The 15,664-nt window shown below is 36.4% G+C and overlaps 2 protein-coding genes across 8 annotated transcripts in view; one reads left to right on the top strand and one right to left on the bottom strand.

The window, feature by feature from the left end:
* The window catches only part of METTL24 (methyltransferase like 24), a 180,951-nt gene that overhangs the window by 34,473 nt on the left and 130,814 nt on the right, over positions 1-15,664 (bottom strand). The gene's annotated exons all lie outside the window — the stretch shown is intronic.
* Positions 1-15,664, top strand: part of CDC40 (cell division cycle 40) — a 54,640-nt gene that overhangs the window by 34,731 nt on the left and 4,245 nt on the right. For all 3 annotated transcript variants that reach the window (XM_082404769.1, XM_082404771.1, XM_082404770.1), the window contains exons 6-13: positions 790-886; positions 2,215-2,354; positions 3,186-3,260; positions 5,904-5,949; positions 8,054-8,155; positions 9,176-9,291; positions 9,535-9,668; positions 14,310-14,386. In XM_082404769.1, coding sequence (XP_082260895.1) covers positions 790-886; positions 2,215-2,354; positions 3,186-3,260; positions 5,904-5,949; positions 8,054-8,155; positions 9,176-9,291; positions 9,535-9,668; positions 14,310-14,386 — 787 coding nt within the window. The remainder of the gene's footprint in view (positions 1-789; positions 887-2,214; positions 2,355-3,185; positions 3,261-5,903; positions 5,950-8,053; positions 8,156-9,175; positions 9,292-9,534; positions 9,669-14,309; positions 14,387-15,664) is intronic.

The raw sequence follows: 15,664 nt of genomic DNA, 5'->3' as shown, positions 1-15,664 counted from the left end.
ATTACAGAATCAGCCTTTCTATGATTTTAGAATTCATGATGGGTTTTATTTATTAATTTATTTAAAAATTTTAACAAAATAGTATGTGTATTTTTTTTCATAATATTATGAAGTTTATAAAGTAAAACTATAAAACCCTACTTGCCCCTCTCCACCTCCTAATCCTACTGTCTCTATGAGCCAGTCACTGTTCTAGATCTTAGGGATATAGCAGTGGAAAAGATTAAGAAAATCGCATCCTCATGAAGCTTACATTCTAGCTGTATCTCACATCCAGTTATCTCAGTAATACATATATGCTGCTCTTTATTTATTTTGACTTCTCAGTTATTATAAGGATTTACTACTACCCCACCTTCCTTTTACTGCTTCTCCCACAAAAGTTGTGTCACAAATCTGTAGTCACTGCTTATATCCTTATGACTATTAAAAGCTGTTTACTGAAGAAGAACATCATCTACTAAAATTCACTGTCTTTTCTGGTACTAGATTTTCTAATTGCCTCATCTTTTCACTTACATAATTAGCATAATACATCAAATTACTTTCTAGGTGTTCCAGAAGGATGGGTTTTGTATACAATGAGTTTAGAAGTATTAACTAGTACCCACTGTGTGTTTAATGCATTTTGTAATCTGCCAAAGAGTTGAGATTGTTACCCTGGGAAACATACTTGCGGCTATTGCCTCACCAAAAAAGTGTGCCTCATTATAAAGAATTTATGACCAGTGTTGGCCAGGATGGGGTTCTAGAACATCCATTTTAAAAGTTCACTCCTTAATTTCTTAGGAAGAACAAAAAGAATTGGATGAAATTACAGCAAAGAGGCAGAAAAAAGGCAAACAGGAAGAAGAGAAACCTGGAGAGGAAAAGACAATCTTGCATGGTAATATATTTTTTATGCCTCCTCATTTTTATGGTAAACTTTCAGATATTTACTCTGTTCTCTGTTCACATAATATATGTATTGCCTTTACTAATCAGCTGCTAGAATTCATTTTATTAAGAATTATATTGGACAATTTGCATCCCAAAGAAATAGCAGACCTCTTCTATATTCTAATTAAAGAGATAGCCACAGATGATTTCTTTTGAAGTGCTAATGAATTTTTTTTTAAAGGTAGATAAAGGAGATTATGGTTCACAGTCTGTTCTTTCCTAAGATAAAGTTGACTCTTTTTGATGTATAACTAGTCCCCCAGTCATTTTAACCTTTTGTTTTTAACCCAAGCCAAATATTCTCCAGGTATGATCACAGTTCATAACTGTTACTAAATTACACTTTAAAAGAATAAACTTTGTTTTTCATATAAGTGTATTGGAGATTAAGATTCTCATACTTACTTTGATTTGTAGAAGGAAATGCATATTCACCAAAATAAATTATATTCTAAACTCTACCTGGTTCATTAGTAACTAGTTATATTGGGGAAATTATGTAGTGACTACCAGACTAAAAGAAGAATTCAGTTCTGATAGTATTGATTATTCTAATGTTATATCACTTATCAAATATATAGGTTTCACGAGGTCACGTTTAGCTTCTCAAGCTCCAGTTTTATCTCCAAGGAGTCTATTTAGTACTGTGGTGCTTGTAGCCATAATAACAATAACAGCCAATATTTATTGAGTACTTACTCTGTGCAGCATGCTACTAAATGCTTTATATATACTATGTCATTTAATTCTCACATGTGACTTTATTGTAAAATCTGGGTTGAAAGTAGAAAAGAGACTGGAAAAAGAACCTGGAAGGACATAAAGGAGGAAAGCAGGGAAAAGGGTAGTTGATATATTTTTGTTTTGTTTTAACTTCCTTCTTATCCTGTTTTGCTTCTGATTCTTTGCCAATGACTCACAAGGCCCAAGTATTATCTTTCCTTCTCTCGCTGTAATTGTACTGCAGTGGAGTCTTTGTATATGCCGCTAAAATGTGTAACTGGATTAAGGAAGTCAGAGCTTATTTAAAGGTCTGATATTCTCTCGATATTTAGGGATTCTAAAATACTACCACTAATTGTAAATAATAGCTATGATTTCAGGCAGTTAAATTTTAGCTGACTCTTGGTCTTAACATCATCAGAGTATTATTACCAAAACCTTGATACGCAATGATACCCCTATGAATAAAATGTTTGTTATCATTTTAAGAATGTAGATTTCATGACTGTGGCTTTTATTTGTTCACTGCTTTCTTTTGCCTTCTTGTTTCAGTTAAAGAAATGTATGACTATCAAGGCAGGTCCTATCTTCACATACCTCAGGATGTTGGTGTTAATCTGCGGTCACCTGTGCCACCTGAGAAGTGTTATCTTCCCAAAAAACAAATTCATGTGTGGTCCGGACACACAAAGGTAAGCAAATTGGTTGTTTTTGTTTGTTGTAATGTATAACAGTGACACCAACATAAATTTTCAGCTATTGATGTGGGACATTCAATATTTCTAATAAAGATGTAGAGAAGTCAAGATAGAACAGGGAGGTCAAATTGAAGATAAACCGGAGTCAGACTCTGGCGGTACCAACACATATGAGTCACAAGTGAATACTCAGTCTTCAAGGTCATCTGATTGGGCCGTGACATAAGCATTCATGATTCGGTGTCCTATCCCCTTATGGTAGCCCAGGCCTTCGCCTCCAAGTTCCTGCCATAATATTCTTCCTCTTGGGCACCAAGTCAGTGAGTAATGGGCTGGTACTAGCACAAAAGCCTCAGTAATTTTACCTTAGCAATTAGAGTTATCACACTTCAAAGAAGATTAGATGCTCCCTGGTTTATACACTATGATATTCTTAAACTAATGCAGAGACAAGACACTTGAAAATTTTGATGTTAATATTCTTTGTCATCTGCACTGTTCCAACTGATAATTTCCAGCTCTTAGCAAAGAGCAAAGGTACTGAGTAAAAGAAGGAAGAGGAGTGAGGGCATTAGTAACATGATTGACTAAGAATTCCCTTGGGTGAGGAAGTCGGTAATGAAGGTTAAAAAAAAATCTTGTGAAGAGCTTAGCGTCCAAAGGGCTGCTCTTAGAATACTAACGAAGGTTATTCTAGGGTATGATTTTTAGAATGAAGAAAAATAGTAAATTAGGTGGCTTAAAAATACACTGTCTTTCCCTTCTGTTTAATTTTAGCTGAGATTTCAAATGCTTCTGACTGATAATTTTAATTCCTTTTTACAGGGCGTCAGTGCAGTCAGATTGTTTCCCCTCTCTGGCCATTTGTTGCTGTCTTGTTCCATGGACTGTAAAATTAAGGTGAGTTTTCAGTAACAGAGTAGGAGCGCTACAAAGCTAGTGCTTTGGTTAAATCTATTCGGTTAATTATAGATAAATCTGGGTTTGTTAGGCAATTAGAGGCTAATTATTTTCTCTTAAGCCCTGTGAATGCAGCAGTTTATGAACTGCTTCCAGACACGCTGATTCAGATACGGCTTTGTGGTCCAATTGGCTAGGCTCTTTTTTTTTTTTAAGATTTTTTAAAAATTTTATTTATTATTTATTTTTTGGCCACGTTAGGTCTTTGTTGCTACGCGCAGGCCTTCTCAAGTTGAAGTGAGCGGGGGCTACTCTTCGTTGCGGTGCGCGGGCTTCTCATTGCGGAGGCTTCTCTTGTTGCGGAACACGGGCTCTAGGTGCACGGGCTTCAGTAGTTGTGGCACACAGGCTCAGTAGTTGTGGCTCACGGGCTCTAGAGCACAGGCTCAGCAGTTGTGGTGCACAGGCTTAGTTGCTCCGCGGCATGTGGGATCCTCCCGGACCAGGGCGCGAAAGCGTGTCCCCTGCATTGGCAGGGGGATTCCTAACCACTGCGCCACCAGGGAAGCCCTTGGCTAGGCTCTTTGTAAGCTTAGATAGCTGATTAGGACATAATCAATCACTTTGGCTTTAGGCACATAAATATTTAATCACCAATAATGCATTTTTATAGAGGTTTTAGATATGTAACTGAGTTAATTTGTACCTTAGTACCTTAAAGGTAGAGAGGACATGTGATAGAAAACCCATTTTTAGAGAGCAGATAATGTAATTCACCCTTTTTCTTCTAAATGCTAGTAGCAGAATTGCTCCCAGCCTCTTCTCACACTTTTTATAGTCTTGGGAAGGTCCAACTTTAGTTGATGTTCAGCTGTAGAGTGTGTGGTAGAAACACTCACTTGCCAATACATGTCAATTTGAATATGGGAAAGCCTTTTAAAAACTTAAATCTGGAAGCATGGTTTTTATCTTTTTTATGTCTTCTGTGTCTGGATCATTATACTGGTCAATAAATATCAACCCTATAGTACTCTTGAGTCTTGGAAAGTTGACTCATGAAAATTTTATTCTTTGTAAATAATTCATGGGTAGTAACAATATATAAAGGCAGCTTTTTTTGATGAGAGCAACCATTTAGGCATTTGCCTCGACTTAGTGGCTTAAAATGACAGGCCAACAGTTTGGAGTAAAAAGCCTTATTTCCTTTAACTTGCAGTTTATACAGACTATGTTAATTGAGATTAAGGTCTCCTGTTTGACCAGTTAGAAAAGCATAGAATTCAATTTGTTCACGTCTGTAAACATTTATTAGGTATCTATTATGTGCAAAGGACTGAGGATAAAAAATTGTTTAGGGGCTTCCCTGGTGGCGCAGTGGTTAAGAATCCTCCTGCCAATGCAGGGGACATGGGTTCGAGCCCTGGTCCGGGAAGATCCCACATGCCGCAGAGCAACTAAGCCCGTGAGCCACAACTGCTGAGCCCACGTGCCACAACTACTGAAGCCCACACGCCTAGAGCTTGTGCTCCGCAACAAGAGAAGCCACCACAATGAGAAGCCTGCGCACCGCAACGAAGAGTAGCCCTGCTCACTGCAACTAGAGAAAGCCCACGTGCAGCAACAAAGACCCAACGCCGTCATAAATAAATAAATAGATAAATAAAATTAAAAAAATAATTGTTTAGGCACTGTCCCTGCTCTTAAGGTGATCGTTTTGTTATGATGTAAATGACCATTGTAGAGGCAGATGCAAGGTATTTTGGTTTCAGAGAGGAAGCATACCTCAATAGGAAGGTAACTAAGTAAGCAGGGGAGGGGCACAGGGAGTAGAGTATGTCTGAGAGGAGTAAATAGAATGAATCAGCATGGTATGTGCTGAAAACCGCAAGTGGTGTGACTGCTAGAGTCTAAAATCTGAGAGGCATAGAATGACTACAATCAAGGCAAAGGACCAGGTCCTGGGGTCCTTTCCTGGTATGCTATGGGAACGGAGACTTTATCCTGTAGGCACTGGGTGGCCAGGAAATGCTTTCTATTTTAGATCATTAGCAACACTGTCAAGGATTGGATTTGAGGCAGGCAAGAATAAAGGTAGTTTCAAAGCTATTGTATTAATTCACTTTAGATGTGATGAGAATTATGAACGTTATATTTTAGTTTAGATTATCATTTTCATAACAGCTTTTATAGTAGTTAATACTTCAGAAAAGTTAAAAAAAAAAACCTTTCAGTACCAAAATGTTATAACATTTTAATAACATATAATTCTTTTAAAAGTAGTTCATAGTATTACATAAGTAGAAACTTTTCATCATAGAAAATATATCAAATACAGAAAAGAACAAGAAGAAAATGAAAACCACCTGTATAGCTCCATCTAAGTTCTCTTGATTTCAGAGTTTAGTTTTAAAGTGTGTGTGTATGTGTGTGCACATGCGTATGTGTGTAGTCCAAATAGTCCAAGTCACTAACAGCACCGAACAATATGTTTAATGATATGTAATGCCTTTGGTTAAATAACCTGTACACACACAGATACGCACATACATAGCTGGCATACGACTATTGTTAGTGATTGATAGTTGTCATTTTATCAAAGTCTTGTATTAAATTTAATGTTTCTGTGTGTTGTTTTTTCTCCAGCTATGGGAGGTTTATGGAGACAGGCGCTGTCTGCGAACATTTATTGGTAATACTTCTTTTCTCTCTGGCTATAAATCTGTTTGGAAAGACTTTTTAAACTACAATAACAACATTAACAGTAATTTTACTACACTGATATGAAGGAAAGCCTTCATAGACTTGAGCTGAGTCTTGAAGGAGGGGTATGTCTCCCCATGTAGACAGAAAGAACTAGGAAGAGAGAGCAGCAGAAGCTAAAGCAAGAGTGGAATGAGAAAGCATACTGCTTTGAGGGAACCACTTATACTTCAGAATTGTTAGCGTGAGGGATATAGTAAGAGATGACAGTGGAGAAAAGCAGTAGAGGAGGGCAGAGTATGGAAGACCTTTAGACTATCCTGGGGGCCTTGGGAAGCCAACCACTGAACTGCTCTTGCAGGAAAGCAACCTTGATCAGATTTGAAGTTTACAAAGATCACAGTGGCAGTATGGAGGATGATTTGGTGGGGCAGGCCTGGAGGCAAGAAAGTGATTTACAAGGTTATTTCATTGGTCTGGATTAGAGATAATGAGAGCCTGAACTAAAGCAGCAGAGAGAGAGGAAAAACAATCAAGAGTTAAAACCAATGGGACTTAGTTAGCAAGTGAGTGATAAGAGTGAGGCAGGAATCTAGAGTGACTGTCAAGGTGGCTGGAAGAATGGTGGTGCTACTCATCATAGGAAGATGATGAGATTTCAGACTAATGGAATTTGAGCTGCCTTTGAGATACTGAGATAAAAATGTCCAGTAAGCAATTAGATAGCCAGATGTTGAGCTTTGCAGAGAGGTTGGGAATTGGCAACAAAAACAGATAAAGAGATAAGGTTGAGAGAATTCCTTGAAGGAAAGAAAGCCAAAAAGAGGACAGCTTTGTGGTAGACTAGCCTTGTTGGTAGATACTAGTTTATTGTCTTTGTCAGATTTTGTGTGAAGGCTAGTTATGTTTTGAAATTTAACTGTACCAAATTGAAACAGTATTTGTGTGAATTATATTGGCTCTGTTTTTAGATTTAAGTGGGGGTCCATTCGGCAGTACTTCCTTACGATTTTAGGGCCTCACTGCACAAATAAATACTGCCCGAGATGCCAGGGCAGCCCAGAAGAAGACTTGTGGCAAGGCTCTCAGCAGCGTACAGGGAACAAAATGCCTCCTGCGACATAGGGGATTTGGTCCCCATCTGTCTCCCCTGCACTGGCAGTTTTTCAGTGGAAAACTGAAAATTTCCTACTTAGAAAGATGATAGCAGCTCTGACTGGGACTCCTGCTGTACAAAAGAATGCCTGATTGCCGTGACTGGAGGTCATTGGTGGTAGTGGTTCAGGGCCCCTGGGTACGGCTGACAATTTGTGCCATGCACATTTTGCACAATTGTACTTGGCAGTCTTTGTCATGGTGGGATGGTAAAAAATAGGAAAGTTTCTGCTTTCATTTAGTCATATTTTATTTGCCCCTGTAACTTTCAGAAGAGTTCACTGGTCAGGCAAGACTGATTTCCAAGGAAAGCACCTTAACATTAATTTATTGTCAAATGCCATTTTAAAACTAAATAATAGTTAATATTTGTTTTCAAAAAGGTTTAGTCTCTGAGATTCTGAATCCATTTCTACAATATTTGGGAATGTGATCACAGAAATAGACAATTATTGAACAAAGGCCACACTTTTCATGAACTTTAGGTTTAGGTCACTTTGTTTTCACTTCCAGCTTGGCAAGTAATCTCAGAGTGAACCTTCAAAACGTTACCAGCCATTTCTCTTTCATTGGCAATAATTGGACTATTGTGTTTCCTTAAATTCTTTTGACTGTTTAGTCATCAGCTGTATGTATTACATATTAAGAGAGTGCATGAGAGACTTTTTAAAACAAAGTTACATCTTTTCTCTTGGTTCTTACCTAAATTTGATGCATCAGAATCACCTGAGGAGCTTTTCAAAGGGGAAAAAAACCACCTACATTCCCAAGCCCACACATAACATATTCTGAGTCAGTAAATCAGCATGTGGGGTTCCAGTGATTTTGACTCACAGCGTGGCTTGAAAAATACTGTTTAGTGCTCTTTCTCTTATGGTGCTTATATTTTAAAAGGACATACTTCACCTCACCTCCATTTCTATTGTATCTGCCTTTAGGTCACAGTAAAGCTGTTAGGGACATCTGCTTTAATACTGCAGGAACACAGTTCCTCAGTGCAGCTTATGACAGGTATCTTAAGCTCTGGGACACTGAGACAGGTAAGAGTTCACTTATACTAACACCTATTTACCTTATAAATTAGTGTTTTTAAATGAAACAATGTGAGTGGTCTTCTGTGGTAAAATGGGACCTTCCCTAACTGCTGATTCTCATATCATTGACTATCAGCTGATATCACAAAATGTTTGTAGAGTTGAAACTCAGCTATATAAGTAGCTCTTTTACTATGAAATTTCTTTTCCACCAAATATTTACAATTTATAAAGCAAATATATTGATAGACAAGGAAATTTAAAAATTTCCGTAGACTATTTAATTGATCTTTTTTTCCCCTACATAACCTAGCACACTGCATTGCACATCATAGAAGCACAATAAATACCTGATGAGCAGAATTAAATTTAATTGCCCCAGTTGGTTAAAATGTAGGTCTAAACTTCCATGGGCAGATTGGTTTTATATATTCACAGACATATTGATTACATCAGCACATTGTGGCTAGTATAATTTTATATAATTAGAGAACCGTCTTTCATCCTACTGAGTTTTAAGGATAAAGAAAATAGGTAATAGTTATTGAACACTGTTTACCAGGCATTGTACTAAGCGCTTATATTGCAGTATCTTGGTCAATCCTTAAAATATCACTATGAGATTAAATACTGTTATTGTTATAGATGAGGAAACTGAGGCTTAAGAGGTAACTTTTCTAGGGTCACACAGCTAGTAATGGTCGAATTGGGTTCAAACCAAGGTCTCTGTAATGCCAAAGCCCATACTCTTAACCTCTTTGGCAGTGGTCCTCAACTCTAGCTGCATATTGTAATCACCTGGAGAACTTTATCTGCTCTGCAATTGATGATACAGATTTACTTTTGAATATACTATTTTTAATCATTAAAAATCCATGAAAAGGAACAATGTAGTTTACAGTAAAGAACAAGCAGGTTGCCATTCCTCAAAATTTATTAGCAAATGATCTCTAGATCTTAATCCCAGGGTTATCTTTAAATGGTCAAATTTATTTTACCTACTTTAATTTGGGTCTTTGGTTTTAGGACAGTGTATATCAAGATTTACAAACCGAAAAGTACCCTATTGTGTCAAATTTAATCCTGATGAAGATAAGCAAAATCTCTTTGTGGCTGGGATGTCTGATAAAAAGATTGTGCAAGTAAGTCTTCTCACAATATTTTTATTAAGATTCCTGAGCTTTACACTGTATGAGGGGCTAGAATAAGGAATATTAACTTGTTTAATGTTTGCTGCTTCTAGGGAGTGCTGATGCTCTAGTCTTGGAAGCAGTAAATCTATAAAAACACGATATTGGAGATCTTTTTTCCTTCTCCATTTTCCACAGTTATGATCTTTGTTTTCATAAATCTGCTCTTTGCCATTTCTCTTATTTGATATACAGTGGGACATTCGAAGTGGAGAAATTGTACAGGAATATGATCGGCATTTGGGAGCTGTCAACACCATTGTTTTTGTTGATGAGAATAGGAGATTTGTGAGCACATCTGATGATAAGAGCCTAAGAGTTTGGGAATGGTGAGTTTTTATTAGTAGAAAATCTAATTAATATAAAGCAAACAATTTAAAATTTTGTTGTGAAAGATAAAGGCTGATAATATTCAACAATCTGAATATTTTCACAACTGTGATCTCTGGCCTGTCAGTCAAACTGGTTTAACTATTTAGGTATCCAGAATATGAAAATAAAAATTTAAACATGCTACTTTTCATAGTCTTTAGATAATCTATCTAAAGAATATGTATTTTGAGTCCTTTTTCTTGCACTAGTAAAAAAGCTTATATAGTGCCATCTTACATTCTTTATTAGGTATCTTATTCATCTTTGCAAAATGACTGACGAAAAGTAGGGGTCACACACGTATAGACTGTGTTGCTTATGCTAGGGATTGAGCATAACATCCTAGCATTAGAACCAACCCAAAGAAAATATTTTTTAAATCTCTGAATTTTGTAAATGTCTGCATTTTGATTATTCAGTACTGAAAATTGCCCCATGTCATCACCCTTGTGTCCTGCTGTTCATAGCCCATAATGTTTTACTTGTAGAGTATAATCAGAATATATTGCTTAATTTTGCTTTCCTAGAGAAAAAAACACTTTTCTAAAGTCAAGAAATACTAAAGCTAATTTCACTAAGTATCTATCATAGACCATGTTTTATAGTTGATTTTCAAAGCAATGCATAATAATCTTTTTGTTAGAGTTAATGTTTGGTTGGAACCCAGCTTGTTTTGATAGTCAATTATAAGGCACAACTCAACTGTGGTTACAGCCTTGCGGGGACGAGAAACTATCTTCCTACCCCCAGAAGTTGTTCAGCTGTAGGAAGTGAGAAGCCTTGAACTACAGGCAGTAGTTTCCTCCTGAGTCTGTTTGGGGAACTGAGCACGTCCCTAACCATTGTCAGGACAGTTTGGGTAACTGAAGATTTAATGTAATTTAACTGCAGTTTCTCCCATCACCAGTATACCCCTCCAGATTACCCCCAATTAATGGAGAGTTGACTGTACTTTATACACAGTCTTAATGTCATTCTTAATGTCCATGGTTTGAGACTATCTTATAACTAAGATCTCTCCTACTTCAGAAATGATGTCACATGCAGAGGACGTGATAAGGATATCGTTTTATATGAGCCACCTTAGACCATTTGCACAACAAGCTAGATAGTTAAGCATACATATAGCTGTTTTGTTTTATGTACTTTAACAGTTTGATTATACTTAAACTTTCAGGTGTTTCTATCAGATATTTTCAGCTCCATTTGAAAATGTGAAGTAGTATAAAAGAAATTGGTAAATGTTTGAATGATGCACCAATTACAGGGCTTTTAGAACACTTGTGTATGTTTTCTAAATTAGAGCATTGGTCAGTAAAATATTTTGATTAAATGATCATGTTTCTTTTTTTTCCTTCTCAGAGCTTAAGAAATACTCCTAAGACTCATGATACTGTGTCATTATAAATGATGACATCCCGTAGATTGTAGTTTAATTCTCACTTGCTATTAGAGCCTTCCTAACCAATCCTCACATGAGATTAGGCATCTTCTCTATCATCCCACAGACACCCTTTGCTTCTCACAGCTTTTTAGTTCTTGCTTATATTCTCTTCCCTGACAAGTTCTTTTTTTTTTTTTTTTGAAGTATAGTTGATTTGCATCAACTATATTGTTGCATCCTGATGAGTTCTTAATCATGAGAGAAAGAACTGTGTCAGTCAAACTCTCCATCTGTCTTCAACACCAGCACAGTGCCTGGCATGTGGTATGCACTGAATATCTAAGGAAATCATTGTCATAATTATTAATGATGTTACATTTATTGAGCTCTTTCTATGTCCCAGGCACACTAAGTATTTTACATGAACTATTTCATTTAATGGGCAAGTAATCTTACGAGATAGGTGTATTTCCTATTCCTGTTTTATAGATAAGGAAACTGAGATAGATTAAGTAATTTGCCCAAGGTTCCACAAGAAACGAAAGAGCCAGAATTCAAACTCAGATGCAACTGATTCCAAAGATTTTTTTGTTTTTTTTAATAAATTTACTTATTTTATTTATTTTTGGCTGCGTTGGGTCTTCGTTGCTGTGTGCAGGCTTTCTCTACTTGCAACGAGCGGGGGCTACCCTTTGTTGTGGTGCACAGCTTCTCATTGTGGTGGCTTCTCTTGTTATGGAGCATGGGCTCTAGGCATGCGGGCTTCAGTAGTTGTGGCATGCAGGCTCAGTAGTTGTGGCTCGCAGGCTCTAGAGCGCAGACTCAGTAGTTGTGGCACACGGGCTTAGTTGCTCCGCAGCAGGTGGGATCTTCCCAGACCAGGGCTTGAACCCGTGTCCCCTGCATTGGCAGGTGGATTCTTAACCACTGCACCACCAGGGAAGCCACTCCAAAGATTTTTTTTTTTCTTTTTCTTTTTTTCTCCCCAGTTTTATTGAGGTATAAATAAAATTGTAATGTATTTAAAGTGTACAACACAATGATTTGATATACATATACAGTGTGAAATAATTCATTAACCCTTAATTAACATATCTATCACCTCACATATTTACTTTTTTGTTTGGTGAGAACACTTACGTTCTACTCTCCTAGCAAATTTCAGTTATGCAATACAGTATTATCAACTATAGCCACCATGGTGTATACACTAGAACCTCAGACCTTATTAATCTTACAGATAAAAGTTTGTACCCTTTTACTAGCTTTGCCTAATTCCCTGCCCACCCCTCCACCCAGCCCCTGGCAGCCACCATTCCACTCTCTATTTTTATGAGTTTGACTTTTTTTTTTTTAAAGACTGCACAAATAAGTGATACCATGCAGTATTTGTCTGACTTATTTCACTTAGCATAACACCCACCCTCCAGGTTCACCCAAAGGAACCTTGGTTTTCTTAAACAATACTATACAAACTAAGACTATTATACAGTTTTAAAGAAGAATAGGAGATTGTAATTAGATATTGAGCATCCTGTGGTATCCTAATTGCCTAAATTCTAAATTCATGAGATATTATAGGCATGTTTTCTCCCAAAGGCATTTATTTTTCTTAAAATGTTTTTAAAAGAAAATTTTACAGTGGTTGGCACTAATGTCTATCTTTTATCTTTAAAATTTCATAGATTTTTGTTAGGTTTTTTTTTTGTTTTTTTTTTGATGATCTCATTTCCAGACTGAAGATTATTTGTAACATAAGTTACTAGCTTATTATGCTGATTTACAATTTCTAATTAGAATATAGTATTGTTTATTAAATAGAACTATGCCTACCATTTTTACTAGCAATTATGAAGTTCACAGGTGTTCATATTCTTTTCATGTTACAGAGCTCATTGTACCAAGAGTCCTTGAAGTAAGGGATCTGTTTAAATTTTAGTAAACCATTGATTGATATGAACCTGAACTATCGTTAACTTAATTTAGAAAATGCCCTTATTTTTAAATTCATGTTATAAAATTATCAGCCACTAATAATGAGAAGGGAAAAGTATTTGAACCTTTTTAAGATTGAGGCTCTTCTCAATACATTTGGGTCATTCTGAATGTCAGTTCTCACTGGTGCCTTAGAGGTATAAAGGGTTGGAGATTTGATAAATGATACTGTTCTTCAGGTTATACCTGAAAACGTTTTCCTCCAACCAAGACTCTGATAGAGTTTTTTCCAATCATTTGCTTCTTCTTCTGGGTTGATAGATGGTTAGAGAAGATGCTTACTTAAAAGGGAAATTATTATTATTGTTATTGTTGTTCTAATTAATCAAAGTCTTTGAACTTGAACCATGGTTTGAAATTGAAATTGGTGCTTTATAGTCTGTATTTTCATCAGATTACATTTCCCACACATTACTCTATAAAAAACAATTCTGATGTCTCATGGTCTCTGAAGGACCAAAATCCTTCAGAATTAGTAAGGAATTTTTTTATCATGGAGAATATTAAAAATGAAAAGAATTTTGGATGGGTCTAGATTTAGGTGACTAGTTTTGGATTTTTGTTGTTTTTGTTTTATCTTTTGTATCACTCACAAGAAAAAAATTTTAATGCTTTTTCTCCTACACTGTACACATTTGGAATACTTTACAAATAAGCTGAAAATAGAAGATGTCCAGGTACCAAGCACTTAATCTACCTTACCCATCCCTTACCCATCTGGATGGGCTCGACCTGCTTGCAGATCCCTGTACGTCTTTGCCTACCATCTATCTACTTGCATTGCTGAAAGCTCTTTAGCACTCTCACCTGCTTGCAGAGTAACAAGTTATGGTTGACTGGCAGGTAAAATAAGAATACTTCCCTGTAGGCTTGCCTCAGACATCTTGCATCTGCCTACCATGGTACATTTTTAGATGAGTTCATTATTAAAGAACTTACAGTAACAGATTTTTTTTTTAACATGAAGGCCAAAGTTTAAATCAAATAGAGATAGAAAACAAAATCACTGACACTTGTAATTATCATGGAAAGTCATTTGTAAAGTAAAAGCTTTATAATAATCAATAGAATGTCATTTTGTGGTTTTCCTTCCTCCAGGAAGTTTCATGAAGGGTTCATTAAATATATAATTTCAAGAGCATCTCTTTTGTTTCAGAGATTATTCTTCTAAAAGTACTTTTAAAAATTACTATTCTGATATGCTATTTTTAATTTTTAGGGATATCCCTGTGGATTTCAAGTATATAGCAGAACCCAGCATGCACTCAATGCCTGCAGTGACTTTGTCTCCAAATGGTAAGTTAGTAGATAGTGTTTTTAAATGAGCTCTGTTTTCAAAAGAGCCTTGGCCATTCCCTCCTAGGGGAAGTCTGTCACGGTGCCATACTTATATAAGGAAATCTTTTCAGTATTAGAAATAATCACTGGTTTTCATGTGTGAGTCACCTCACCCATTCTCTTGTTTTTTTAAAAAGGTAAATATAAAAGAAACGATGATTTGCAACTAACGTTGCCCGAGCATCTAAAGATTTCCATCTGAGAATCAGGATTTGGTTTTTTTTTTTGTATAATTCTCCTTCCAACAGAATCATGTTCAACAGCTCACTTAGTGATTTACTGTGAGCTCTTTTTCTTTCAGGGAATAGGAAATTTTGTTCTGGTTCCTCATAGAGAACACCGTAGCAATTTACTGTAAAAGATTTTTTCAGGCAAAAATTTAAAAGATAAATCTAATACCGTTTTCTATTTAATAATTCATTGCCTTTTAAGTACAAGTACTACAGATATACTGATATAATTCTACATGAGGATATTAAAGTGGAGGATCCGATATTTGGGCAGCATTGTGAACTCACATAGCTACTGTGAGTATAGAGCAAGGAAGAGGGGACAAGAAAGAGTTTGCTCTTCTAGTCGGGGCATCTGCCACAGGCAAATCAATGATCATCTGTCAAATGCCCTATGATTTTTATGAGAAGAGCAACCTCACTGGGTGCTGTTCTGATAATCACTATACTGTATACAGTCACATTTGTCACTGTGCACCTGAATTTCATATAGTGTATTTTTAAACCATCCATTACAAATACGGTGCCCATCTTGAACAAGGCCATTTACCCAGTCAGACTGTGAGCATTGTTAGGGTCATCCCTTAGTTAATCATGTTTACAAATATATAAGATGTAAAGATACTGCAGTTAAGACTCTAGTGGCTTTGGTGAATCCTGGGTAGATAAAAGCAAGGTGGCCCAAATTGAAAAATGGGCAGAAGACCTAAATAGACATTTATCCAAAGAAGACATACAGATGGCCAGTAGGCACATGAAAAGATGCTCATCATTGCTAATTAGAGAAATGCAAATCAAAATTACAATGAGGTACCACCTCACACCAGTCAGAATGGCTGTCTTTAAAAAGTCTACAAATAATAAATGCTAGAGAGGGTGTGGAGAAAAGGGAACCCTCTTACACTGCTGGTGGGAATGTAAATTGGTGCAGCCACTAAGGAAAACAGTACGGAGGTCCCTCAAAAAACTAAAAATAGAGTTGCCATATGATTCAGCAATCCCACTC

Source organism: Balaenoptera borealis (assembly GCF_965194805.1).
Source record: "Balaenoptera borealis genome assembly, chromosome: 9".
NCBI classification, from domain to species: domain Eukaryota; kingdom Metazoa; phylum Chordata; class Mammalia; order Artiodactyla; family Balaenopteridae; genus Balaenoptera; species Balaenoptera borealis.
Note: the sequence above shows the minus strand (reverse complement) of the source record. Positions and strands in the feature narration are given on the sequence as shown.